This window comes from Eurytemora carolleeae, unplaced genomic scaffold (assembly GCF_000591075.1).
Source record: "Eurytemora carolleeae unplaced genomic scaffold, Eaff_2.0 scaffold33, whole genome shotgun sequence".
Taxonomy (NCBI): domain Eukaryota; kingdom Metazoa; phylum Arthropoda; class Copepoda; order Calanoida; family Temoridae; genus Eurytemora; species Eurytemora carolleeae.
The window spans coordinates 485,667-512,163 of record NW_019396220.1 but is presented as its reverse complement, the minus strand read 5'-3'; the positions used below and the strand labels follow the sequence as shown (position 1 = coordinate 512,163).

General features: G+C 32.9%; 2 protein-coding genes across 2 annotated transcripts in view; both read left to right on the top strand.

Moving 5' to 3' along the window:
- The first annotated feature begins 1,048 nt into the window (after positions 1–1,048).
- LOC111698503 (menin) lies at positions 1,049–18,772 on the top strand. The gene is made up of 13 exons (XM_023468856.1): positions 1,049–1,135; positions 2,752–2,828; positions 3,059–3,128; positions 3,410–3,508; positions 3,660–3,723; positions 4,146–4,224; positions 4,684–4,766; positions 5,883–5,984; positions 12,381–12,461; positions 14,575–14,682; positions 16,065–16,145; positions 17,622–17,875; positions 18,313–18,772. Exons 1-13 carry the CDS (start codon positions 1,064–1,066, stop codon positions 18,433–18,435), a joined length of 1,293 nt encoding a protein of 430 aa, XP_023324624.1. The 5' UTR covers positions 1,049–1,063; the 3' UTR covers positions 18,436–18,772.
- A 2,409-nt stretch (positions 18,773–21,181) lies between these two features.
- LOC111698502 (FMRFamide receptor) overlaps positions 21,182–26,497 on the top strand; it is a 47,172-nt gene continuing 41,856 nt past the window's right edge. Inside the window, exon 1 of the mRNA XM_023468855.1 lies at positions 21,182–21,223. Within this exon, the coding sequence (XP_023324623.1) occupies positions 21,189–21,223 (35 nt within the window). The 5' untranslated portion in view covers positions 21,182–21,188. The remainder of the gene's footprint in view (positions 21,224–26,497) is intronic.

Genomic DNA, 26,497 nt, shown 5'->3' with positions numbered 1-26,497 from the left:
ACAAAAATATTGTTAGAGGAAGATATTTTAAATTTTATATCTTACGTTTTTCTTTATACTGCTTAATACTTTTAATTCAAGTATAATAGAAATAAACAATAATCTAATTATAAATTTGACTTGTCTGTCAGATTGTTTGTATCCAATAAATGTCAATACGGCTGATCCGATCGGGCCCAATTTTTTTGTGGGAACTCACGTGACCCCAGGGAAGGTTTATGAATGATCAAAATTTTAAAAATTTGTGCTTAAAAGTTTTTTATTTTGTAAAAGATTTTAAATCTTGAAAATCTGCAAATCTTTTTTATAAAATCCACGAAATTTGTTTTCCTTTGTTTTTCAACATTATAATGAGAACATCAGACTTACCTATCTTAAAATAGAGGGATTTCAAATTCGTCGACACTCCCTTTAAAAATATATTAAAAAAATTTTTTACCAAGTAAAACAAGTTATAATCACCCCCCCCCCTTTTTTTTGAAAATCATTTTGTTTCCCGGTCCCCAGCTGTTAAAGGTATGTTTAGGGTTTTATTGGTGAAATGGCGGAAATAAATCGTTTTTACGGGAACATTAATCGTTTTTACGTGAACATTAATCGTTTTTACGTGACCATTAATGTATCATTTGGTAAAGGATATAAAAAAGATGAATAGTCTTGCCTTCAGGTGTCCTATTTTTCATTCCACCCAGAACATCAAAAATCTGGCCGGCGTGGGGTAGTAATTCTTTAAAATGGGTCTTTTATGCGATTAGACTGTAGTGTGTGTGTTACAATAAATAAGTAATCTACATTTCATAACAGTTCCCTTGAAAGCTTTTCTGATTTAGAATAAATGGGATATCCTTTTTTTCAATCTGAAAATTATTTATATTTAATTGTTATTTCTCTTTAATAATGACTTGCGGGTAATCATAGAAATAACGCCAAAAATCTCTTCAAGCTAAACAAAACGGCATCTTTCACATTAATGATCTGAATAGGACATGTCCCTCTTTCAATAGAGAGTCGGTTAAAATTACATAGAAAGTCCCGTTAAACCTTAAGTATGTAGTTTTAAAATATGTCTGATCTAGCGATGTCTGAGGACCATGCCTGGGTTGTGTATGGACCTGAGGGACATCAGACTGTTGAGGTATAGTACATACCATCTTATTGGTGCATAACAAATCATTCGAATAGAACAAATCATCGGTACATAACATAAATATCATTAGTATATATCATCGAAAGTAGTAACTATGATTTTGCTTGTAAATTAAATTTTGATATTGTTGGGGAGATAAGGTTTTTCTCAAAAATTCACGGATCAGAATTTTTTGCCGAATCCGGAAAAAAAGGCAAGTAATTGGTTCGGTCAGTTTATTATGTATGTATTCTTCTCCGAAAAAGTTAAGATATAATATTAAGTCGAAACTCAAAACCTGATGTTTGTATGTGTGCCGGAAGTGTCTTAAAGGGACAGATCGGCTATGTAAGGTAGTTTAGCTGAGTAGCAGTGTTGTGAACAAATTCTTTAGGATTCATTTGAGACAATATAAAACGTTTCCACGATGTAAAATTACCGAGTTTGAGTTCATAGTCGAAGTTCAAAATCATGAATTTGGGTGGGTACGTTTCAGAATCTTTTTTTTTAAATGATTAAATAACGACGACGAAAAATAACGTAAAAATTATACAGTGAACTAATTAGATGGTTAGGAACATATTTCTCAAAATAAATTTGTCAATAAATCAGTGCTAGAATCAATTATTTCGTTTTCATCATTATATTGAATTTCTTATTTTCTATGAATTTTTTCGCAGATTTCTTCAAATTCTTCAAATGTCGTCTTTCAAAATTTTTTAGAAAATCTGCGTTAAATCTTTGTAAATAATTGAGAGATTATAGAAACTAATAATTGAATAAGATTACTAATTTTTGATGATATGATTAATTTTATTTTCTCAGCCTGATCCTAAACAGCTAATTAGTTTACTGTAGAATTTTGTTTACATTTTTTTGTCGTCGTTATTTAATAATTTAAAAAAACAGTTTCTGAAAACGTATCCACTCAAAAGTACGATTTTTAACTTCGACTTCGCGATCAAACTTTAGAGATCTTTAAAAATGAATGAATCCTAAAGGGTTTGTCCACAACACTGCATACTCAGTTCAACTACCTTACATAGACGGTCTGTCCCTTTAAACGGGATATTTCTAGAAAAATTACCCTGATATCCATTGATTTGATTACTAAAATGCAATCCTTTCAATGAAAATTGACTATTCAGTTCGGAATTTGCCAGTAGAATATTCGATGAAGCATTTTCTAAACGAGTTTAAAAATAAAATACATAAAATAAAGACTCGTTTAGAAATTTTAAATCTGGGTGTCGCCAAATTTGTTTTTAACAATCAAAGGCTAAGACTGTTTTGTATTAAAATATACTAAACTTTTAAATAATCATATGTTAGATATATTGCCAGATAGATATGCCTTCTAATAGTTTTCATTCTATTAATATGAAAAGTTGTCCTAAAACTGACAGAATTTCAAGTTATTCTAGGTTATACACCATTTTATTTTATTCTTAAAATTCCGATAGGGACTGTCAGAGTTTAATTAAACTTACATACACAGATGGCATTTCCCTATTCACAACAGTACCACTTTTTTTAGCTAATCAATAATGCAGAAAAAATTTCTTGGTTTATAAGTGATTAATTCTGATAATTTTGTATTTGAGCCTCTAATTATTTCTTGATAGGTGTTTATATATCGTGAAGAAGACGATTCTAAGGAATGTATAGTACTGCTGACTTTTGCCCCAACTCCTCACTGTCTGTCAGTGTTCGACTCTACCTCACTATTCTTCTTTTACCTGCTCCTACATCTAATACCTTGATCCTTACTCTTTATTTGTTCACTTATAAACTATAAACATCAATTTCTAATTCATCAAGGCAAAAATTTTAAGGGTGCTGTTGTGAATCGGGCGTTCATATCTTTGCATTGAGGGTCACTTAAAAATAAATTTACAGCCTCTTTATATTGTCAATGATTTCTCTATGTAGAGGTATGGAGGTGGCAGCTGTTGTATCTGCCATGAGTCCAGCAATATCTCCTACATTAGACAGTTTGGAGGTAATCAATTATCCAAAAACTAATTTTTCTGGAAAAAATATGCCAACTTTGCATAAAATTGATGATTTATCGTATTATTGGAATCTGGGGGATTTAGAGAAAGCCATTTCATTGGACGTATTATTGGAATCTGGGGGATTTAGAGGAAACCATTTAATTGGACGCATTATTGGAATCTGGGGGATTTAGAGGAAACCATTTAATTGGACGTATTAAGGGAATCTGGGGGATTTAGAGAAAGCCATTTCATTGGACGTATTCAGGGAATTAGGGGGATTTAGAGGAAGCCATTTCATTGGACGTATTCAGGGAATCTAGGAGATCTAGAGGAAGGATCACCAACTCATGGTCGACCAAATCCTGCTCAACTCTATCATCAGGAATTCAATCATAATGAACTGTATCATGCGTCTCAGAACTGTGTTGACTGTTGATGTCCAATTTATTTTTTTCCCAAAAGCATCAATTATTATTCTTCCAAGATCTTCCAAATTAATTTTATACCCTGATATTTTATGATGAATGACTAAGGGGGTTCTTGTAAACCAGAAGGAGTACAATAACAGACATGTGTACCCATACATGTACTCGGCAGGTATTTGTACTTTGCACCTTTTTTATTTGAATGCATTCTGTATAATGTATGTGAAGTTTCTATTGAATTTTTGCAACAAGTTCCTTTAAAGAATAACAAAGGCTATTTGGTTATAATTGCAAGTTTGTGCTGAGAATCCATTCTTTTGTAGAATAAACAATAAAGAATGAAATATCTAGAAAGATGAAAATGAAACCAGAAACCCAAGAAGACTTCTAAACATTAAGAGCCAATTTGGCCCTAGTGAGCGGCCATTCATGAAATCAAATAATATTTTTAAAGTAATCAGCTTATTGGTTTTATAAGTTAATTTAAGTACAGTAATTCCTGTTTTGGCCGCTACTCGTACGTTGGCGCTGGCAGCTAAAATATTGGTACATTGTCTTCTGAAGGAAACCCCTCATACAATATTATATGCGTAGGATACAACTATAGAGCAGGAGACTTTAATTTGGCTTTACAGGATTGGGCAGGAGCCGCAGCCGTTTTAAAAGGATACAGGTATATATTTTTCTCGATTATCACCTAATCTACTGAACCCAACGTCTGCTGCCCCCCCCCCCCCCCCNTGTTTTTAATCTTTGTGAAGAAACAATCTTAAGAAATAATAATTGTCTTAAACATTTTTTTTAAAAGTGAATATTTGCAAATTATCTTTTTTCCATCTCATAATCTGAGTTCGTTTCCCTTATGTCCATTTGACAGCCCAAATTTTTATTTTGAATAATCTTTTTTGTTTGTTTATTTTCTTGTGATTTTTTACAAAAAAAATTTAATTTTTTTTTATCGATTTTGATGGTTATTATATCGTTAGAATTGACGAGGGTCAACCCAGACCGAAATATATTTTCAATAAATGTAGAACTAACATCTACTTTTTTTACTCTACAGAGGTTTGTTCCATCACCATCACAGAATTTTAAATTTAAAATATATTATAAAATATACACCTCTATGTAGACATGGCAAAGATGATGAGGAGATCTATAAAGAGTTTATGGAGATCAATAATGAACTCATTCCACACCTTCTCAAAACTCAAGGTAGAGGAATATTATTAATCTTTCCTCTTTATTTGTGGCAGGCCTTGATGATAAAATAATAGATTTTTTTTCCAATTTTTTTTAAAAAATTTGAATAATTTTTTTAAGAATCTGATATTTTGAGAGAAAAGCTCATGACTTCTCTTTAATTCAATAAATTTCCCCATTTCTTTAAAAATCAGCTCCAGCTTCATCTTTTAGATTTAAAATTTTCAACAAAAAAATAATGATTTACACATTTTCACATTTACAAATTTTTACAAATTTTTGGGAAAATTAATTGATTTTTCAGAGTAAAGCTTTCAATAAAGTTCTCTTTTATAAATTCTTAAAAAGCTTTTGAAATATTTGCTTGATGTTTATAATTTGCTGAACAATTCATTTTCTTGAATAGATAGTCTTATTTCTGCATTTAATTTCTAAAATCTAAAAATGGGATAAATTGTATGGAAAGTTTGCAAAGGATTTACTAAACATTTAATCTTTTCCTTAGATTACAACTTTATTTGAAGTTTTTCTCGTTTTAAGTAGAGAAGAAGAATTCATTAATTATCTTTTCTTAATTTGTTTAGAATGTTCAATTCTTTTTTCTAAAATTTTACCAATGAATGACCCAATTTACTTGTTGAAATAAATTGTTTAAAGTTTGGTTTCTAATAAATTATTTTTTAAATGTTTTTTTATAGACTGATTCAAGTGATCAAGTCTATTTAGATGACAGCAGAAGAATCGAAGGAAATATTGCAATTCAAATATTCATTGTTTCTGTAGATCCTTGCTTATTAATTTAAAATTTTTAATATAAGCAGGGGAATATACTTTCTGTGATTTCATTATGATGACAAAAATTCCTGAATGTCTTTTTTATCCATTTTATTTTCTCAGCTTAACTCAAGGTCGGAACATTTTGGAGTAACAACAATCTTGAAAACTTTATCTTGATATCCTATGTGGCCACTTTTAAATGTCAGCATAAATACTTAATCCCTCAGATGCATTTTTCCATGCAGGGTATAACCAGTGGCCACCACACTCCACTGTATACTGTATCCTGTTGGATTCTACCTATTCCTATTTTAGGTAGTCCACTTTATGTTTAGCCGATTCCTATTTCAGGAAGTCTATTGTTGGATTCTACCTGTTTCTCTAACCTACTACAGTTCTATGACGGACTTTGCTCTTGGGAAGAGAACTCATCTACTCCTGTTCTTCATATTGGTAATAGGCTTATAGGGATATCCATGTCCCCTTTTCTATGAACAATTTTAAATTCTAATTGTTGCTTTGTAAAACTCCAATTTTAATCATTCTCAAATTTTCGCGGATTTTTCAATTTAAATTGGCGCATTTTCCATAAAAAATGTTGACATTTTTTCCGGTTGAAATTTTCAACTTTGACTGTCAAAATTTTCAATGTTGACTGTTCATAAACCTAGGGTTATGTGGGTGGGTTGCTATAAATAGTATGAAAAAGATTGAAAAAACTTACCTTTTCATNCGTGTTACCCATTAATAAACACATTAATAAACGTATTGGCTTCAATTTTAAATTATCAAACATCTTTTCTAAATTTTGACGTTGATTGTTGGAAAATGAACGAATAAACAAAGAAATGTATCGTATCGTGTATATTTATATTCATACTATAAATTTTCAAATAGTTGTTGATAAATATTGCATATACATATAATCTAGGCGTTTAGGGTACTTCGCGCAAATCTCCTTTTTAAAATGTACAACATTTTCTCTTTGCATACTTTGTAAAAAAGAATTGGCGGATTTAAACAAAAATATTGTGAATTTTCATGACTTAATAAAAGTTGAATTTTGTTGTAAGCTAATTTATAAATATCTGATCACCCATAAACCTTCCCTGGGGTCATGTGAGGTCCCACACATAATTTGGGCACAATCCGATCAGCTGTTTTACGTTTATTAAATACAAACATACAGAGAAGCACTTTTTACTATTTTCATGTTTAAATATATGAATGGAAAACTGGCATTATCTTTTAATGGAATGTTCACAACATTAGCAGAACCAAATAGAACAAAAAGTTTAAAATTAGAATTAGTTTACAATTAATTTCTAGAAAGTTTTCCAACTTTTTTCTTCCAAGGACCTGGAACTCTATTCCACTAATATTAAAATCTCTAGGCTCCCTAACAAGTTTTATAAAAAGTTTTCTCGAAGAATATGGTAATTTGCATTGTTATGTATTAATCAAAATTGCATTCCTTGTTAAATCTTGATTCTATCCCCTTTCCCCTGTTATTATAACAAAACATAATAATTAATAAAACATAACTAATTATAATCTTTGTNCTGTTCCTGTCTTCTCCTCTATCTAATCCTTTTCCTTCTGCTCCACCTCTTCTTGCTTTCTTTTAGTTCTAAATTGTTTTGTTTCATTTTTGTAATATTTAATGTAGCATTTTTTAACATTGGTTTGTAGAATTGGCTCAGTTCGAGTTTCTGGTGATTCACAAGAAGGGGATCAAAAATGTGAATGCAGATGCCTTGTCAAAATCAGATCATATAGAAAAACCAACGAAGGACAAGGTCAAAGAGTATTAGATATAGACAACTAATTCTACAGATCTAGAAGGAGAATCAGCAATAAATTTGAAGAGATGCGGAAGTGTGCCAGATATTCACCTGCAGTGCACAGCATGGGCCAAGAAGCAAGACATGAGATCATAGAAGGGAACACGCTAAAGAAACTACAGGAAGCTGATGAAGTCCTGTAGGAAGTTATCCAATAGGTTGAAGAAGGTAAAGCACCACACATGCAAGAATTAAGAGGTAAAGGTGAAGGAGTATTGACAGATCTTCAATCCTATGCTGTTTGTGATGAAGGAAGGTGTTTTATGCTACAACAAACACACAGATCCAACAAAACCATATAATGCTCTGCGTATCTGCATACCGAAAGCAAGGTTGAAAGAAGCATTCTAGATCTGTCATGATGGATTAACAACTGGACATAGAGGAGTTACTGGTATGTTAGACAAATTCCAGAGAACCTTCTTTGTCAGCTTGGGACAAGATCAGAAGACTGGTAGAACGCAATATCTGTCTTACCAAAAAAAGAAGCATCAAACCCAAGATGGGACCACTTGTGCTGAGTACAGTGGGAAACGTAGGGGAGAAAGTCTTCATTGATCTGGTGACCTTGTCTGAAACAATAATGAATAACCATTATTTGGTGACAGTACAAGATGGATTTACAAGATTTGTCAGTGCTTATCCGATTTGCAACAAGGAGGCTGGCACAGTGACAATACCAAGACACCACCATACAATCCATCAGCAAATATTGTGGAGAGATGGCAATTAACTATAGTGGGTATTTTAAGAGCCATGGGAAGAGAGATGCAGGATGAATGGGATCTGGGTGTAAAAGCTGCCTCTCTAGCTTACAACACCACCATGCATACTAAGACATGGGTCAGAACCCATTCTTTGCCATGATCAGACAGAAAGCTATACTTCCTGTGAATTGGATATATCCCGTACTTAAAGCTGACAGGGCAATGGAGTTATCAGACTGGACAGTAGTGATGCAAGAAAGGTTCCAAAGGGCTTATTCTAATATGTGAGAGAAACAACAAACCAATAGTATGCCTAAATGCTCAATACTACAAAGCAATATTGTCAAGGTTTAAAGTTTGACAGTGGGTCTGGGTTTTTGATCCAACAATAATCCCTGGAAGTTGTGACTAGTTAAGATCATATTTAGGGCTAGACCATACAAGATTATCAGGAAGATATTTCCAGCTTTAGCAGAAGTGATGGAAGTGTCAAAGAAAGGAAAACCCAGGCTGGTCAGCATAGATGTGTTAAAAGAGTTCAAAGGAGATAATAGTGCATATGGGTTTCCCAGTGATCCATCACATTCTACAATTTTGAAAGATGAGATCAGTGAAGTTCCAAATCTCATGGTAACCTCAACAGCTTTGAATGTTGATCCAACAGCTGTAATTACCACAGGAACTGACATATTGTCATACAGGAAAGATAATATGTCTAACAACGAAGATGATAGAGAAGTTAGTCCCCCTCCTGAGGACCAATCGGAAAGTAATGCGGAATTATGGAGAATAACATATCTGGAGGAGTGGAAGCACCCCTTCCCCCCCCCCCCCCCCATCTGTCTAGAAGATGACAACGTAGATATTGAAACACGGAATAAATTCCTGGAAACCCAAGACAGATGGGATCGAGCGGTCAATCAGTAATCCAGATTCTGATATCATTCTGGAACCAGACATCAATATGGATACGTCAGCTGTTACTAGGACACAAAAATGACAGAGATATCAGTAAAATAGAGAATCAAAGTAGTGACATAGGGAAGGGATCAAAAGGAGTCAAAGAGTCATCCCAATTGTATCCTATGAAGAACTAGAGGATGACCTGGATGACTTGGATCCGCCTAACCGTTGCAGATATGGAGCTAATTGCTTGTTAGGGCAATGCAACTGTATTGAAGAGAAAAATGACGAATGACAGTCAGAGAATCATATGAAACAGAGCCTGTTCAATAAAAGGAAGTTTATGAATTCTCTGTTTGCAGGGGAGAAAGCAGAGTGGGAACAAAACAAGAAAAAATGTGGAGTTGCTGAATTGTATAAATTAAGGGATAGATGGCCTTATTTTTCAACATTCTTTCCCTTTTCCCCTCCCTCATTTGTAGTAATTACTGTGTCATGTCCCACAGTAACCTAGATAAAATACATTGTACATTATCCATAAATCCAACTGCGCTTATCAGTAATTACCCAAATCCTGTATTGGGATTAACCAACCACAGACATGTATATATGTATAACTCTTTTGAACCCATATTGTGATTAGCTTAACTATGGTTGTATATAATGATGCTTAAACGATTACTAAGCAAGAGCATTTAGGGAACGAGAAACCCCAGTTTTCAAGATTGCGTCCTAGTTGAGGCATTGAAAGTTTACAAGATCGTGTCCTAGTTGAGGCATTGATAGTTAACAAGATAGTATCCTAGTTCAGGCATTGATAGTTTATAAGATCGTTTTCAAGTTGAGGCATTGAAAGTTTACAAGATCGTCATTTAACTCAGTCAACTCCTTCCCGAGGAGTCGGACACAAATCTCCATAATTTCACTATACTCAAGTCCAAGGGTTCCCTCAAAAAATGTCAGCCTATTTGGTCCAGCCGTTTGGCCAGCTATAGCATTATGATATCTTCAAGATAATTTGCCAGGGACAAGATCTAGGATTGAATTTCGGTTTGATTTAAAAAGGTGAACTGTGAAGAAAACAGGTAGTGGATGGCTGGCCGGGAAATTGTTTATGTTGGTTCTTGGCGTTGCGAAGTTGTTGTTGCAAAAGTAGAGGAGCAACGTAGATAGACGCGACCAACATAGCCTCTCTGCCTCTATTGCCCTGAAAACCCTACTCCCCTCCCAGTAAGAGACCTTTGGAACCATCCCACAGATGTCGCAAAATTTATGAAGTTGGAACGTGAAGAAGATGACCATGAATGAGAGCCGGCCCTGGCTATAACAACAACAACAGGATTGAATTTTTAGACATTGCTTTTCCAAATACCTGGCATATAACATGTTGCATGGCAACTAAATTTAGATAATTCCCTGGAAGGATTGCAAGTTTTCAAACAGATAGCAACAAATATTCAAGTTTAAATTGTTCATGTTCATCAAGTGTAAACTCAGATATTAAGCTTGAATTCTAAATATGGGTTTATGTTTTAACAAGTTTAAGAAACAAACTATGGGATGGGAGGGGGGGGGGGGGGGGACTTTAAGTTTCCAACAAGTTTTCAGCTTTCTTTAAATAAAGGTTTAACTCATACCCCCCCCCCTCCCCCAAAAGGGTTCTGAAATCGGAAGAAGGAGGGTGAAAATTGACCAAGGAGGTTTGAATTGACCAAGGAGGTATGATTTGACCAAGGCTGTATAAATTGACCAAGGCCAGAAATTCTATGAATATGAAGCATAATTTTTACATCACATTTAGAGTTCCAATATTTTCTTATATTTAAAATGTCTGACAAAATTTTAAGATTAAGAAATGATCTGTTTTTGAATAATGATTTCAATTGCTTAAGTCATCGATTGTTTAAGTTCCTTAAATGAAAAATTTGATTAAGTTCTATTGCAAGTCATTATTAATGACAACTAAGTAATTCTCAATGTTGTATAAATTTTTAGATTAAAATTTCTTGTTTGAACCTTCTGATGATTGACGGGTTTAGTCAATCCTGAACAACTTTTTATCAATGGACAGAAAAGAAATGAATAAACTTACTTCAGAATTTCAGATTTTTGATATTTTACATTTCTATTTTCATTTCCAGGCAAAATATGTTTTTAAATTAAATCATTTAAATCATATTCTGTCTTGTGCTTTAATTTTTATATAGGAATTAGTTATAAAATCTAATATTAGCATTTCCTTTTACGTAGAGCTATGCTTTTGTGATAATCTAGATCTTAGAGATTACTTAATCAACTTTACTTTTAATTTCAACACCTTTGTTTTGTATATTTTTTGTCTATATTATAATTCTCTTCGCTCATTTATGTATAATGTATATACTTTGCTAGTCTGTTTGTCTTTCTGTTTTTATCCGACAAACGTCAAAACGTATGGGACCTCATGTTACCCAAGGGAAAGTTTATGAATGATCTAAATTTCAAAAAATAGCCTCTAACAAAGCTTGATTTTCATAAAATTTAAAAATCCACGAATTTTTTTTCATAAAATCTGCAAACTTAGTCTTCTTTTTGGTTTTACAATGTATACAAAGAGAAAATTTTCACAATTGAAATAGAAGATGAAGCCTAGTAGTATATGTTTATATTTGTATTTATTTATATATATGTAAACTATCTGCTATTGCTGGCCAAACTGCTGGACCAAATTGGCTGAACTTGTTTAAGGGAACCCTCGACTACCCCGGCGGAAACATTTAAAAAAATTAAAATATTTTTTCAAAAAATATTTTTTTTCTTTTTTTCAAGGGCAACGCTGGGCTCTTCAGCTAGTATATAATTACATGGGATTGGGATTGGGATTGGGATTGGGATTGGGATTGGGATTGGGATTAGATTGGGATTGGGATTGGGATTGGGATTGGGATTGGGATTGGGATTGGATTGGATTGGATTGGATTAGCCACAAACCTGTTTTAACATTAATTGAATTCAAACAAGCAGCCAAGTCAAACATGTATTGAGTTATAGATTGTAGAAAAATAAATAGAAATTTAAAAAAAAAAACTGGAATAAATGAATAATCATATAGAATTCGACATTTTTTTTAATTCAAAGCCTTTTTCAGATTTGAACTTTTGTCACGTCAAACTAAAGAAAACTTTACCAAAGATTGAAATCTTAAATGTTTATTATTATAACTCAGAACAAAAATGTTTTGAATTTCTATTATAACCTGATAAATTTTCTTTCTCATACTTGTGCGTAAAATCAGAACTAAAGAAGCAAGGAGGTCACAAAGTCGTACTAGTAATTTTGCATAAATTTTACCTCCTCCTTCTGTCTAGATTGCAACGTCTGTGCCTGTAAAGTATATAATACAATCCAATGTTTAGGCTGGGTAAAACCAATGGTGAAATGTATATCTCAGTTCAGTGCTTCTGTTCGGGCTAACATAGAAATTTCAACTTTAGAAGGTATGGATTTTATTTACGCTGAAGAGACTGTCAACGATTAGTAATTCTTATTATGAATGACATGTCAAATTCGTCAGGATACCCTTTTATTGTTTTTAACTTAAAAAATAGGTTAAATTATTATCTTTGTGGCATGAATTGAATACCGTTAAAGGGACTGTAAAGGAAAAATAAAAGGGGGTATAGGCTGAAAGCTAATCACTTTAGCTCTCGATCGCGACCCATGCAAGTTATATCTGATGTTCCTATCTTGAGAAACTGATTTACGACTGTGTCAAATTTATACGAAAATTAATATATATACAATTTTGTGTAAAAGTAGTCAGTTTAAAAAGATCAAATTCAGCAAATATGCAACCAATCTGCAAACGATGATATCCCAAAGAAAGCTAATTGTAACTTAGGTTTACTCCAATTCTAATAATATAATTATTATTTCTATTTTTAATAGATTTTATTCATAATATTATTTATACGTCCGTATTGCTTGACCAGAAATTCCACCAATGGCAGTGCAGTAAAGTGGCGGAGACACGTGACCAGTATACTGCTCTGCCATTGGTGATAGTTCTGGTCACGTGATTTAAGTTTAAGATTTTCTAAATTCTACATATATGAATTTCGTATAATTTTAACACAGTTTTATATCAATTTCTTGAGACAGGAACATCAGATAAAACTTTCATGGGTCTCGATCGAGAGCTAAAGTGATTAGCTTTCAGCCTATACCCCCTTTCATTTTTCCTTTTCAGTCCCTTTGAGTAACTTTAATAAGGAAACCATGAATGGAGAGTCACTTTTAATTAAGTCTACAGTTCCTTTATGACTGTTCAAAATAAAGAAAAAAAGAAAATTAATCAACAAACTGTGACAGCCAAATAACTCTGAACTAGAAAGTCGTCTTTAAACTAAAGTTGTTACTTAAAAAACTAAAAAGTCTAATGAAAATGAGGAGCAGCAACTGTGCAGTGTAAACAGACCCATTTCATTTAATAAGTGATTTGATAACTGTGAAGCTATTTCCTTGGTAACAACAGCAAATGCACTTCAGTATTGCTTTTATGTCGTCTTCCTATTCTACAGTTTTCTGTTTATCACTGTATTGTTATAGTCACAACTGACATATCAAATTAATTCTTGTGATTAAAAAAATTATTGAATTTAAAATGTGAGAATTAAATTTTTTGTTAGTTTTAGAGAAACAAATATGTGACTTTCCCTATTGAATGATTTCAAGATTTATTTACTTTTTTTCTAAAAAATATTGTAAGTGTGTGTTGTCTGATTATACCCAGAAAAAAATATTTTATCTTTTTTTCAGATATTTCATTTTCTAGAACTTTTCAAAGTAAACATTTAGAACAAGCTTAATTATTAATTATTTTTGTTATTCCATTTCCCTTCAGTTTTTGGTTTTATTGAAGCAGTGCTTAGGATCCCTCTAACATTTACAGGAACTGTAAGTGTAATTTCAAGTGACTCTCCATGCAAAGATGACAATGCCAAATTCGCAATGCTACCCTTTGAAAGCGCAAGTCAATTAAGTAGAGAAACCCCAATTGTAAACAATTAGTTTTAAAAATTACAAACATTGATATCTAATTCATATTTGATCAGACAAAACAGTTAAGGGTACCATAGTAAATTGGGTATTGTCATATTGAGGCCCTGGTTCTACAGATTCCACACAAATAATGCGGATCCAGGGATCCGACCAGAACATCAAAAAAACTGTTTTCTCTCAAAACACACATTTTGTGTCAACCAATTAAATTAAAACATTACAATTAAAATATGAAACCAAAAGAAGTCATTTTTGTAATTTTTTTTCATCTAAAATTAATTAACAAAACTTAAAAAATATTCACGAGCTAAGGATGCGGATCTATTGTTTAAAAGAATAGATCCGCATTAAAAAAAAGGATTCTAAGCATTGAAGGCAGGGGTGAATATTTTCTTGGAAAATCACTTAATGAAAAAAAAATTATTTTAGGAGAACATGAATAAAACTAAGTACAACATATCAAAAAGGGTAATAATGGTGTCCAATTTTTCACCCCCCTCCCCCCTCTCCTGAAAAATACACCTCTGCATTAAAGCTCCGTTTTCTAAGGTATCGAAGAAAGTACAGATCCCAATGGTTCAGGAGAAGGGAAGATATGGGATGAATATATTATGGAAAATAATAATTACAAAACTTCATTCGACTGTTTATCACCAGGGACGTTTTGAGTATTTCAATTATTTTTTTTTTTTTTAGTTGAATTTTCAAATGTGCACTTTATGTAGGGAGACAAATCTTGAAATGGATTTAATTTGAATATAAAATCGGTATTGAATTGTGATTCTGTTTAATGAACATCTGACAAAAGTTTTCTTGTTGATAAGACTGGGATAGGGGGAGAGAGAAGGAAAAGGGTTCAGGGAAATTTTGGCAACTTTTCTACTAGATGCATTATCCTGCTAGCTGTACAAACTGGTTTAAGGTGTGCCAAAGTGACCATAATAATTAATGAGGTTTGCAGAAATAAGACCCTTTGGCAGTCTTTAAGTGAGATCTCTTATCCATTGCATACAGCGGCTTCAACCACAGGGGTGTATAGTTTTTATCTTAAGAACTAGCTTAAATTTATATGTTATTTTTGGGACCATAATTTTCTGTCATTGATTAGTTATTGGTTTTGTTTTGGGGTGTGTAAGGGGGAGGGGTTGTCATATTAAATAAATTTTGTCATTTTAAATAAATTTTGTATATATAAACTGGGGTATAGTTAATACCGTACCCCGGTTTACTTGGAGAAACACTCCCTTTAAGGCTAAATAAGAAGAAGTCACGGTCAAGTTAAGGATGTTAAGTCTAAAGATGGTCTTGCCTAATCCATCTCTTTACATTTCTATTTCTTTGGTAATTTAAGTAGGAATAAAATATCAAGTAAAAGAGGATATGTAACAAAAATTCATTTTGTTAATTGTCAATGGTGTGGACGGAAATAAAAATAAATGTAACATACACTGTTGGAAAACTAGAATTGGAATTTGAAGAACTATTCAATTAAAAGGATTGCAAGAAACCATTTTAGATAAAGAAAGACATTATACCTACTTAAGGTGCACTGAAAGTATACAAATGTCTTTAATTTCCTCATTGCAAGTTCAACTACGTGGCATCTGAATAGATTTTCAATTTCTTATAAAAGCTCTTTTTTAGGTAGCTTTTTTATATTTAAATGCAAATTGCGGGGCACATATTTCTCCCATCTTTCTTTTATTTGGTCTAGACTAAGTAGCTTGGAAATTTTGCTAACAATAACTTTATAGTTAATACCATACAGGGGTATATATTTTTCCGATAGGCTGTTTTGAATTTTTCAAACAAAATTCTAATTTCCTTTAAGCTCAAATTGTCTCGTAAATAGTTTGTACAGCTATGAGTACTAAAAAAAAGATTTTGATGAGGGAAAATGGTTTTTTTAAAGAAAATATATACTCCTGTGTCTTTTTGTTTATTTTAAATTCACCCTTTAGAATGTATTAATGTGCAGGTAAACTATCACATTAAAGCAACTTTAGCAATTTTTATTTCACTTATAACGTTTGGTTCAGAACCAGAATCTCTCTACCAACAAGAACCAGAAACAGATTTTCTTACAATGAACCAAGACACCCTAGCTAGATATGCCTTAGGAAAGATTAAGCACCAGAGATCTTTGAATGACATATATTTTCTTTAAATAATTATTTTACCTCATGAAAAGGTTCACCAATCCTGGGTCAAAGAACATAGGTTCAAATATCAAGTGTTCAAAAATGCAAAAAAGGATTAAATGACCAAGGGTATAATGAACATAAAAATAGTTCAAATTAACCAAAAACACTTAAGATGAAAATATTGCCTGTTTGTTGCACTTTTTGACCTTATGTCATTTTAACCTTTGTCGGGTTTTTGACCATTTGTTGTTTGACCCATGGTAGTTTTCAGGGGTGTAAAGAATTCTTTCTCCCCCCCCAAGGGAAAAAGAAAGGAAAAGGGGAAGAAAAAAGTGAAGGTGAACAGTGGAAGAAAGGGAAGGATGGGGAAGGGGAGGGAAGATGAAGGGGGGGAAAGATAGGGAGGGGGAAGGAGGGGAAGTGGATGGAAGGAAAGGGAAGTGGATGGAAGGAAGAGGACAGGTAGGGAAGGAGATTAGTAGGGAAGGAGATTAGTAGGGAAGGAGATTAGTAGGAAAAGAGATTAGTAGGGAAGGAGATAAGGAGGGAAGGAGGAGATAGGTAGAGAAAGAGATAGGTAGGGAAGAGGAAAAATAGGGAAGGGGAAGGTTGGGAGGGAATGAGGAAATTTTTAGAGGGAAAGAGGAATATAGTGAACTACAGAAGGGATAGGATGGGAAGTATGAGGGGAAGGCAAGAGGAAGGCAGGGTAGTTAGGGAAAGGGAAGGTAGAGAATGAATTGAAGGTTGGCAAATAAAGAAGTGAAGGAAATGGGAACATAGGGAAGGGAAGGGCTGGAGCTCTTTACCTTAACATATCCACAAAAAAAATTGCTGTCGCCGCCATTTATGCTTTTTAAAATGCAACCGTTTAGGGATTATTATGCACTGCAATATAAATATTAAAAATTATGTCTTTTTAGTTATCAAATTTGGGGAAGGAAATTTTAGAAAAAAATTGAGGGGGGAATAATAAAAAGATGGAATTATATATACCCCTGGCAGTTTGGAGTCATATTAAAAAATATCTACTTAAAAAAAAATTGGGGGGTACTTTTTAATTAGAAAATGACATTTTCCTCGCTTAATGATTTTAACACCAAATGTTTCTATGAATAAATTATCTGACTACAAAATAATTCTGAAAGAAAATATTTCCTAGAAAAAAGTTTTTTTAACATTTACCATTAAAAAATGCTCTAAAAACATTATTTCCTCCAAAAGATTGAATCATTCAAAAAAAAAATGAGCAGAAAAAAATTAACAAAAATGTTGGCACTGTTATTATTAGTAACCCCTTTTTTGTTCAAAAATAAATACTAAAATGACTCTCACTAGTTGTGAGAATAAACAACCCAATATGTTAGTGTAATGTACACAAATACAACCTATAATTAGATCGTAGATAAACTACTCATCTTGATTTCCTCTACTTAGTCTTCTACACTGCAGAGTGTAAGGAAGAGAAAAGTGAGAGAGATATTTCAAGTTTAGTTTCAAATTGCGGAGAACAAATACTAGATATTGGACTCCTTGTGGGGAACCAGACTCCCTGCCCTAAACACATCAATTCTTACCTTTTTACAGAGCTGGAGAAAATAGAAGGGAAGTCAAAGAAATCCGGGAAAGACGGAAAATCTAAATCTGGGAAAGTACACACTAGACTGTACAGTGCCAAGATGAGTGGTCTCAAGGATTTGCTTCAGGAACAATTTGATTAGAAACTTTTACTTCTTGTTCACTAAGAGAGGAGGTTTTGATCTGAAAAGTTTATTGTAAAATACTTTTACAGTAAGTAATTGATTAGTTTCTTCAATTAATGAAATTACGATCAGACTTGATTTTGTTTTCTTTTTTTTCAATTTTTGTTTTCATATAAATGTTAAATGCTTATTTTCAGTTCATTTTAAATGGATTTGATCTCCCACATATTGAAAATTTGGTCTCCTTTCAAAACTATCTTTTGAAAAAAAATTTTATAGCAAAAACTTTTTGTGACTAAGGATTTCTTGATTTCTAAAATTTTATAATTTTGGAATCAAATTCAAATTATGAATTTTAAGTTACATTCATTTCTTTATCCAATATGAATATGAAACTCTGATGTTAATGAAAAAAGAAATCAAATCAATTTGATACTCAGAGTGAGCGTCTGAACTCTAGTGCTCTCCATCTCCAGCTAACAGCCCAGTCTCAGGGAGAAACAAGGAGGAAGGGAGATGGGGAGTCTACCGGAGGAAGAATAAAAAGAGTTAGAAGAGATTAAAGAGCTGAAGGAAGAACAAGGGATATATATTTTGATAGATTATCCCCCCCCCCACTTATTTATTTATATAGTTAGGGGAAAACCATTAAAATGTCTTACTATACCATGTTAAAAAGTATTTTTGAGAAGGGATTGGATAATTTTTCAAAAAAAAATAATTTCAAGACAAGTCCACCAAACTTTGAGGGGATTGTCTTCTGAATGATAAGAGAGGTTGCCATAGTTAATCATATTCATGTGTTATACTCCTATTAAAAATGGTTACTTAGAAGCATACCAAATATTGAATGTTTCTTTTTATTACTAAGGTGTAATTTTCATCTGGTTTTCAAATCATGGAATTTTCGCTATTTAATTCTTGAACCGGCCATGTCTTAATCCANCCCCGTGAAAAAAAATCTGGGGTAATAAGACTTTCAGCTTTCAATAAGACTAATTTAAGACTTGTGCTTTCGGCTTTAAGTTGTAACTAATTTTCCACATAAGTTGGGTCATAAAACCAGTTATTGTATTCGGCGGATATGGTTGGAATTGGTGGGTTTGTTGGCTAGCCTTCTAATGGTAAATTCTAATTTGTTGATGTGGTTAAAAAGGTATTTTTTCAATTTTTCAAAACATAAAACAGAAACTGACGAAACCATAGTTTTTTGTTCGTTAATTTGACTACAGTTATCAGATTATTCTAAAATATCTAAAATTATTTTATATTTATGTCGGAAAGACTAGAGCCATAATTAATCTAGGGTTTTGGTTTCTTGAAAAGTAATTTTTCTTGAGATGTTGGGCATTTTTTATGGCATTTTGTTGACTTTATTCGCTGAATTTAAGAAAAATGGATAATTTCCTGGGTAAAAGTTTTGGTTCACCCTGCACGGGGTTGGGGAGCAATTCTCGAAAATACCCCTGGGTTTATCTAATGTGATTTATATTTAGCTCACCATGTCTGTATGTTGATTGTTGTAGTAGTCTTTACATAATCATGAGAATCCTCTAATTGTAGAATTTAAATCGAACCAAAGGAAGTTTTGATTAAGGTTTCCAATCAAAATTCTGTTGCGCGGAATTGTGTCGAATTGCGCGGAATTACAGGGCTCGCAATTGCGCGCAAGCAAAATCGAATTGCGCGGAATCACTCCTAGTTTTGATCTTAATGGAAATTCTTATGAACTTGCTAAACGATTAAAACGATGAGTTTGATTTGACAAGTAATAGAAAAACGAATTTGAGTTTGAACTCAAATAAAATTGGATTTTAAATTGAACATTTTACCTTCTTCTATATTTCAGTATATTACTCATCTTAAATAATAGTATTTCTTTTATGATACTTAAAAATATATATTTGATATTTATTCTCAATGTGTTAAAAGAATATTTCATATTTACTGGAAGATTAAATCTAAGTACTATGTATGGCGTCTGAATGATAGTTTTCAACCAAAAATTGTTAATTCAAGTTTATATTTAGAGATAAAAACTTTTTTAAAAATCTATTGCTTATAGCGCTAAACTCCATGTCGTTTTGTGTAATCAAAGCTGAAAACTGTAGAGTTGGATACCCTTTATAATGATTGCAAGAATCTGAATTTTCATGGTGGACACTTAGGATTTCTTCTTAAGCCGATCTTTTTTCCTCTTTTTGGAAACCCATACTGGATTCCGACCAACGTGAGTTCTCTTATTAAATGGCGTCTGATTGGCTGTTTGGAATTCTGCATACACCACTCTGATTGGTTGAAATTTAAAAAACTTTCCTGGGTACAAACTTAACATTAAAATAATCCAAGTTTAACAAAGAGAGGAGATCAAGCATTGATCTCAATATCCACAATTCTAAAGTTTTCAGCTCAGATGCCATATTTAAAAAAACATATATTCTGTTATGCTGTGAAACCACTATATCATGAGAAAAAAAATACTGTAATTAATTATTTATTGGCTGTGAAGTAAAATTATTGTAAATATCATGTAGGAAGGAATATACAGAGTTGGTGACAAAAGTAGCTTAGCTACTGTGGTCGGCGAGTATATCAATACAATAAAGATGACTTTTTATGCATTAATCAAATGACAAGTTTACAATTGAACAAAATGAAGCTGTTAATTGAAAACTTCTCTTTGCCTTTTTATTTAATCCTGTATACACAATGAACACTTTTCATCCCTGTCTGTGTATCTATGGGCTTAAAATTTAAAACATCTTTCTATCTTTATATTCTGTATAACTCTTCCTCCATGAGTCATATTTTGGCATTTTGAAAGTATACTTTTTTGTGTTGTTAACTTGTAAATTTGAGCCGTGAATAAACCAGTATATTACCGATCTGAATTTTTTGCATTAAACATAACAACATGTTTCCGCCTAAATAGAAAAAGAAACAAAAGTTACAAACCACGTTTTGGAAATTCCTGAGTCATAAAACAAAAGAACGAAAAGTTCTGACTTAAATTTTAAGTTTCAGCTTATAATCCCACTTCTGACTTAATTTTAACCCTGGGTTTAAATATTTAACTCGCCAAAATCGACGAGTTAAATATTTAAACCCAGGGTTAAAATTTTGAAATCCCGCATTTTCCAAATTAGTCTATCAATCAATCATCTTTCAGCTGAGAAAGCGGCAATCAACGTGCAGTTTTATTTTAAAAGTGAGAACCTTGATTGAATAAATGTTACGGTTAAGATTAATTAATGTTTGCACGTAAAGCCAAAAAAACCGTTGAAACTGGAAATATGTTTTGTTTTCAGATATTTAAATGATTAAAAATTTAAAAACAGCTGATGAGCAAAGGTTAGTGGTTATGTAATATCTCTCCGTAAATCCTTTTTTCTGATTGGTTCAGATACAGGGTGTCCCACATCAAATTAGACCACGTCAATGGGTCTAAATTACGATTTTGGGAACAAATCAGAAAATTTAAGAAAAATGAATCATTTTAAAAAATTTAATAAGGCCAATAGAAATTTTTTTTTGGCAGAAAACGCTAGATTTTTTGCGTATTATGTGCGCATTTGGCGTTTAAAATTGTTGATAATCTAATATGATATGGGACGCTCTGTATTTCCCTTCAGGGTTATTTTGAGAAAGTTTAATGTTTAAGTAGCAACTCATTATTTTACAGAACTTTTAAGCTATAACTTAAATTTCGCCCATTCTTTAGTTTTAGACTCACGAAAAGGACAGTTTAGTGAAATTAATTCCAGAGTTTAATACCTAAGACGACCAAAAGTCGTCTTCCAACTGACATGTTTCATGGGACACACTGTACTTTGAAAACTGTTGAATTCGTGAAGTTATTAAATAAATACTGCGACGGATTTTATAACTTTAACTAAACTTAAAGATCTTTGAATATTTCTAAAAATATTAACGATTGCAACAATTGCAAATCAAAAAGCTTATCCTTCATTTTGTAAGAAAATTTAAGACGCCTTTAACATTCCACAGATTATTAGCTTCCATTGTATTTAAACATCAAGGTGGGACAGGAAATATCATTGAGACAACTCTGATAGTTAATCATCAAATTTTTTCCTTTCTTTAAAGTGTCACAACGCCTTTTGTTTTACCTCACCAACTCACCAATACGGTTTTTGTAGCCCCAGACATAGGCATTTATAATGATTTATCAAAATAACAAGCTATTTAAATATGGAATTTAGATTATGGAGGCGGCTGGGATCTGGAATTGTGTAACTTTAAAATGTCGCAACGCAGCTTGGCCTTTGATTCTACTGAACTAAATCTTATTCTTTTGAAGCCATAGCCAATAGCCATGCACACATTATAGAAAAGTAAGTCATTTGTTTTTTATTTCAGATTTCGAGTAGTTATTGGCACACAGCAAACTAAGATTGTCACGCTCTCACTAAAAAATCGAGCATTATTTTGCCAATTGCTCCTCTTAAACTTAATCCGGAATAAAGCTCTTTGGAATTTAAAATGCCTATGTCTGGGGCTACAAAAAACGTATTGGTGAGGTAAAACAAAAGGCAAAGGCGTTGTGACACTTTAAAGAAAGGAAAAAATTTGATGATTAACTATCAGAGTTGTCTCAATGATATTTCCTGTGCCACCTTGATGTTTAAGAAGATGAGAATATTTGTTATGTTTGTTTTGATGCTACGTGGATTTGACGGTTCTGTCAATATTCCAGAAAGCTGTGACTTTCGATCACAATTTGACCCATTTAACATAATTTGTTTAATACTTTTTTGTTGGCATTTTGAATAGAAATGTATAAAATAAACAAATTCGTAAAGCAAAGGATTATTGAATTAAAGACCAAAACACGTTTGATTTCAAATGGAAGAAACCGAATGCTGCTCACTCTGGTTAGTCCGGTGTGTATCTAAACGCAAAGACGAGTAGAGAAAAAGAACTTTTTCAAAAAATCTAATTTTACTTGTTAAAACTGTTAGTTTTTATCACTTTACAAGTACAGGGTTGCTAAAAAAAAGTTAAAACAGTGCAGCAGTAATCATTGTTCAAATTCTAGAAGTGTTATTCCTGTATGCCGAGTCCATTATCACTCCTGTATGCCGAATCCATTAGCACTCCTGTATGCTGAGTCCATTAGCGCCTGATCTAACCAGGGTTCAGTCATGTGTTTGTTGTCTATTCTGAACCAATAAAAATAGTATGGCGGTAACATCTTTCTTTCTATCTATTTTATTATCCAATTAGATTTATGAATCCTTTAATCGGCGCTATTAGTAAATAGAAATATTTACTTCTACTGAAAGTATAGTGGTGTGCATACTGAAACCAATCTAATCCTACTTCCTCAAATTACGACAACATATTCCCTTTAATTCTCCTCTTTTTTGGAACACCTATTATAATCTAGCATTCCATTCAAAGTATTATTTTACCAAACTGAAACTGTCTAATTAATACGGCCTGAGGTGCATATTGTTTTAGTTTAAATCTCGGTTCAAAAATTTTACATTTAACTTTCCCCGAGTATCTAGATCTAGTATTGTGAAAGCAGTTTCAGTGTTCATTGTGTTTATTTTTTATTAGAAACTACATACATAGATTGTTATAGCGGAGTTGGTGCACAAAATGTAAAATTATATAAACCCTTACACGTGAAATGGTGGTGGGGGGATGTTGAGATAGAGTTAAAATGTCAACAGTATCTAGAGCAATATTAATATCTGTATCTGTACCTTTATCCAGATCTGTTTCTGTATCTCTATTTGTATTTACTTGTGTTCTCGTATATGTAATCTGTATCTGTACCTAGGGCTTTACATGTACCTGAATCTGTACATGCACCTGAATCTGTACCTAGAGTTGTACATGTACCTGTATCTGTACCCCGAGCTGTACATGATTTACCAGTATCTGTTCCTAGATCTGAACATGTACCTGTATCTGTACCTAGAGCTGTACAAGTACCTTTATTTGTATCTAGAGTTGTACATGTACTACATGTACCTGTATCTATATCCTGAGCTTTACCTGTACCTGTATCTGAACTAGAGCTGTACCTGTACCTGTATCTGTACTTAGAGCTGGACATATACCTGTATCTGTACCTAGAGCTGTACATGTACCTATATCTGTACCTAGAGCTGAACATATACCTGTATCTGTACCTAGAGCTGTACATATACCTGTATCTGTACCTAGAGCTGTACATATACCTGTATCTGTATTTAGAGCTGGGTATACCTGTATCTGTACCTAGAGCTGGACATGTACCTGTATCTGTACCTAGAGCTAGACATATACCTGTATCTGTGCCTAGAGCTGGACATATACCTGTATCTGTATTTAGAGCTGGGCATATAACTGTATCTGTACCTAGAGCTGGACATATACCTGTATCTGTACCTAGAGCTGTACATATACCTGTATCTGTATTTAGAGCTGGACATGTACCTGTATCTGTACCTAGAGCTGGACATATACCTGTATCTGTACCTAGAGGTACAATTTACATGCACCTGTATCTGTACCTAGATCTGGACATGTACCTGTATCTGTACCTAGAGCTGGTCATGTACCTGTATCTTTGTAGATTTTTGTACATGCTTAATCTTATTCTGTTAAACGTTCTAAACTTAAAACTGAAAAATCAATTATTTTGTAATGCTGCACCTCGGTCTCTCTCTAAATTTAACTAGTAATCCCTGAACTATTGTAAACTGTTAGAACCTAGTAATATTCATCATGTTGTAAACGTTTTAATATTAATTAGGTAGGGATAATACCCTAAACAGCAAATAGCTAATCTCCACCTAATTGCTATAATACATACATAAATATAGTAAACAATATAAAAATAGTAGCAGATTTTTTGCTTGTAACATTATAACTTGCATATGTATTTTTAGCAATAAACTATATCTTATCTTATCTTATCTTATCTTATCTTATCTTAACTGTACCTAGAGATGTGCATGGACCTCTGTACCTAGAGCTACACAAGTACCTGTATCTGTACCTAGAGCTATACAAGTACCTGTATCTGTACCTAGAGCTATACAAGTACCTGCATCTGTACCTAGAGCTGTACATGTACCAGGAATAAGAAGAAAGAAGGTATATATATATATATATATATATATTCGGAATAGTAAAATCGTATCCCAAATCAAATTCTGGATAAATCCATCCTGTATCCTGATTTGTTTCTTTTTCTCTGGAATGACCCAATATTTATTTAATAAAGCAAATCTTGAAAATTCTTCACTGAAGTAGTTTATATTAAAGTTCTGAAAATATTATTTCTAAATAACAGACCAAGTAAAGTTGATCTTAAATAACACAAAGACATTCGTCTAAAGGGCAAAAAATAAATATATTGCTTGTTGAACCCTCTCTTCAGATCCTTGGTAAAGACTGAACTATATCTCTGGGGGCATAACATGGCCGACAATATTGCTTTCTCTGCCAACAGATAGTCTCATTACAGCATCATTCTCAATACATGTTAAGGACGGGTTCGACCCTCAAAAGTTTGCTGTCATGCTGCCTCCACTCCGGATTCCATTCATTGCGCCCCTCGGCCTAGGCTTGGTCTTATCTATTCTGCTATTATGTAACTTTCCATGGTTAGGGTTGCACAGTTATCCCGGAGTTCAATGCCCTTGGACTTGATAGGCCTCGTGTTTGGATTAGATTACGACGCTTGGTTGGTTTACAATAATTGATAATTAGAGAAAATTGGTTGTTTTTCAAAGATTTGGCACAGACCGGATTCAAGTTGTACACTGCATGGATATAAACAGGTAATGGAGACCTTTGAAGTTTAATAAAAATTCTTACTTTGCTGTCAGATTAATCAAAAAAAAATTAATTTTAGAACAACGATATATTTTATCCAGTCAGTGCTATAGGGAGGAGGTGCAGAGCAACATGAGCCCCGCGAATTGACCTCCTGAGCCCCCTGAATTGCAGAATGACCTCCTAACCAATCAAAATCATCTCCCTATCTCAAGATTTTGATATTCTCAACATGATCAGAAAGTTTTTAATATTGGACAAACAATGTGTCTTAAAAAGTCGTCTTTTATTAAGATTAAAATTTCTTTTTTTGTATTAATTTCACAACTTCTAGATTCCTACATGATACACTTAGATGAGCGAGGGAAGACAACCTCCCCCGCACAGCTTTCGAACCTCATTTTACCTATTTGCGGCAATACGCGTCCCCAGAGGGCTTCCGAACCTCCCCTAAAAGTCTTCCGGGAAGGATTTTCCATTTTCAATCGTCAAAATTTCTACTTAAAATGGGACTAATTTGATTATTTAAACACGGTAGTCGATCTATTTTATCCTTAACATTTGCATGATATTTTTTTTTACAATAAAATATCAAATAACAATCTAATTATTATGATTTTAAAGTTTTTGACCCCCCCCCCTCTTTTCTCATTCTCTCATACTCAGGGTATGTAACAACCCATTACAAGATGGAGTTAAGACTAAAACTAACAACCTGTGGTGGCTTAAAGTCCCCTGGAACATATCAGAAGCCGCCCCTGTTCACAACCTAACAAAATACGTAAATGATTTTTTTCTATCTGGAATATTTCAGTATTAAAAAAT

What these genes read in the sequence shown, in the direction of transcription:
- LOC111698503 (XM_023468856.1), top strand. Translation starts at nt 1,064, where the DNA reads ATGTCTGATCTAGCGATGTCTGAGGACCATGCCTGGGTTGTGTATGGA. An exon ending in GCCGTTTTAAAAGGATACAG is followed by an intron (nt 4,225 to 4,683) that starts GTATATATTTTT and finishes ACCTCTATGTAG; the next exon opens with ACATGGCAAAGATGATGAGG. An exon ending in GTCTCAAGGATTTGCTTCAG is followed by an intron (nt 17,876 to 18,312) that starts GAACAATTTGAT and finishes TTTGATACTCAG; the next exon opens with AGTGAGCGTCTGAACTCTAG.